Source organism: Mus musculus, chromosome 9, assembly GCF_000001635.26.
Source record: "Mus musculus strain C57BL/6J chromosome 9, GRCm38.p6 C57BL/6J".
In the NCBI taxonomy this organism is placed as follows: domain Eukaryota; kingdom Metazoa; phylum Chordata; class Mammalia; order Rodentia; family Muridae; genus Mus; species Mus musculus.
This window is the reverse complement of record NC_000075.6, coordinates 39,509,193-39,512,262: the sequence shown is the minus strand read 5'-3', so window position 1 is coordinate 39,512,262 and position 3,070 is coordinate 39,509,193. Positions and strand designations below refer to the sequence as shown.

General features: G+C 39.8%; 1 protein-coding gene across 1 annotated transcript; it reads left to right on the top strand.

The window, feature by feature from the left end:
• The first annotated feature begins 544 nt into the window (after positions 1-544).
• Positions 545-1,480, top strand: Olfr957 (olfactory receptor 957). Its single transcript, NM_146745.2, has one exon. The coding sequence runs from the start codon at positions 545-547 to the stop codon at positions 1,478-1,480; it is 936 nt and encodes a 311-aa protein (NP_666956.2).
• The last annotated feature ends 1,590 nt before the right edge of the window (positions 1,481-3,070 follow it).

Below are 3,070 nucleotides of genomic sequence, written 5' to 3'. Positions count from 1 at the left end.
TGCTGAAACTAGCACCTAAAGCATGGCACTGAGTAAACATGAATAGGTTGGAAAGTCGTTGTTTTGCTTTTGTTTTTTCACCCCCTCTAAGGAAGTATGGTATTAATCACTGATTTTTTTATTGGATATTTTCTTTATTTACATTTCAAGTGTTATCCCTTCATTGGTGTTGTCATCATCTCAACATATAAAAAATTATTTGGTTTTTGGAGTCCTAATATAGTCATATTGTGCATATAAACAAAATGTTCATGAAAACCTACTGAAACAAGTAAGTCAAATTTTCAGAGTAATTACTGGGTGATTCTCACTCAGAAAGTACATGTTAGCACTCTTAGAGTCTAGAGTATAAATGATGACTGTCCTGTCTGATATTTGATTACATGCCTAATATGTTTGGGTCCCAGGGCTATGACTATTGATAAGGAAGTGGAGATATCAGGCAGAAAAAAATGAGTTCTGTTTGAAATTTTACAATGTAAAAGCACAGTAAGCACCTGTCTTAAAAACATAAATCTCTTTCAGCATAGGACCTCAGAAGAAAATGGCAGAAGGAAATTTCTCCATTGTGACTGAATTTATCCTCACTGGATTAACAGAGAAGCCAGCGCTACAGCTGCCCCTGCTCTTCCTCTTCCTAGGAATCTATGTGGTCACAGTCATAGGAAACCTGGGCATGGTCATGCTCATCCTGTTCTCTTCTCACCTGCACACCCCCATGTACTTTTTCCTCAGTAATCTGTCTTTCGTTGACCTCTGCCAGTCCAGTGTCATCATGCCCAAAATGCTGGAGAAATTTGTCATGGTGAAGAGTGTCATTTCTTATGCAGAATGCATGGCTCAGTTTTACTTATTTGATGTTTTTGCTGTTTCGGAGTGTCACATGCTGGCTGTCATGGCTTATGATCGCTATGTTGCCATCTGTAACCCCTTGCTATATAATGTTACCATGTCTTACAAAGTGTGTTCCTGGATGGTAGTGGGGGTGTATAGTGTAGGCTTGATTTGTGCCACAGGGGAAACAGTCTGCCTGCTTAGACTGCTTTTCTGCAAAGCTGGTGACATAAACCACTACTTCTGTGATCTTTTACCACTCCTGGAACAATCCTGTTCCAATACATTTATCAATGAAATACTAGGACTGTCCTTCAGTTCATTTAATATTACTGTCCCAGCTCTGACCATCCTCAGTTCCTACATCTTCATCATAGCCAGCATCCTCCGCATTCCTTCCACTGAAGGCAGGTCCAAAGCCTTCAGCACCTGCAGCTCCCACATCTTGGCTGTTGCTGTCTTCTTTGGATCTCTAGCATTCATGTACCTTCAGCCATCATCAGTCAGCTCCATGGACCAAGGGAAAGTGTCCTCTGTATTTTATACCATTGTTGTGCCCATGCTGAACCCCTTGATCTATAGTCTGAGGAATAAAGATGTCAAAGTTGCCTTCTATAAGGTTGTAGGAAGAAGAGAATTCATGTGAAATGAAGGACACGCTTTAAGCAAAACTTTACAACTGAAGAGGCCCCTGAAGTGTACAGCGAAGACATACAGCGCACCCTCATGAGTCATGGGGTTTTATGAATGCTTGTTTATTTTGAATAAAATGCACTGGACTCCGAGGATGAAGTCCACTGCCACTCTGGGTGACCCACAATCTAACTGTCTGGAATTACGTATATTACTTTTAAATAGGTTTTCAAATAGCAAACACATTTAGCTATTTTGCTTTGTAAGTCTGGAACACTGTTCTTTTTAGGTAAAATTTATTTTTGTTAAATCAGACAGTAATACATTTTCAGTAACATTTGAATTGCTTAATATTTGGAATTCTTGAACTTTTAAATTAAGTGTACTGGTAGTCACAGTTTTGAAATTATCACTTTTAAGTGAACAATTGTAACCATTTGAAATATAAATAAAAATACAATCTTAATTTTACTATACTCATAGAAATATGATCGACTATATATGAATAACTAATATGAGATTTTCTACTTGCAATGATAGACTTTACTGAAAGAGACTGAATTCTTTATGCACATGGTGGCAGGCAGGGCTGTGACATTCCTTCTGACACAGTTTCAGGATTACATCACCACCTTTGCTTCATAGGCCACTTTGTATCTTTCCCAATCTTCAAGGAAAGTTCATCCATTTAGTTTTTTCCTCATGACACTCTTGTGCCGAAGACACAGCTCAGAGACTGAGTGCAAACTGTTCTTGCTGAGACCTCAATGCTGATTCCTAGTCATGGTGAGCAGCTCACAACCTCCTTTAATTCTAGTGGCATCAGATTCTCTAGAGCAGCCCTCAAGTGCACAAACCCATACTCACTCACACATGTACATGTTATTAAAAATAAACCAACATAATTTTAAAATGACATTCTTTTACAGTTACATTCAGCTCAGCCATTTATTCACATAAAAACGGTAAAGTGGGAACATCGTTTTTCCGACCCCTGAACTTACTGCCATTCTGAAATGAAAAATGCATTGATATTTTGAGGAACCTGGAAACAGGTTTCCATTCACAAAATCCCTACCCTCTCTCAATGAAGCCAGTCTCTCCGGTGTCACCTAGACAGTATAAGGCTTAGGTTGTGCTGGTGACACCAAGGAGCCCCCTCGACGTATTGTGTCTTGAAGAAACTATCCCCATCACCCGACCCACTAGCTGTGACACTATCCACAGGAGGCTCAATTGCTCGAACTCCTTCTGGCGTAGTAAATGCAAGGTGAATTCTTTCGTCTCTCCTAGAAATGGTTCTCGGAGTCTAGCAGACAATACATTTCTGTTTTGTTTCTGGGGCATTCTACATACTCTTTGGTATTTGTGCCCAAAGAATGGAATACACAAGGTGGAGGATTTTCTGCCTGTCCAAATCATCTTTGGATTTTCTGCTTCGTTCTGTTGTTTGTCCCTGCACTACGATGTCAGCTGTGGCTTTCTGGTCTTTATATTTACAGACTTTAAGTATCTAGTCAGTATCTTGGATCTGTGATGTGTATCTTTGAACAAATCCCTGCAGCACAGGGGCTGCTCTGGCCTCTGTCTTCTACTTACTGTG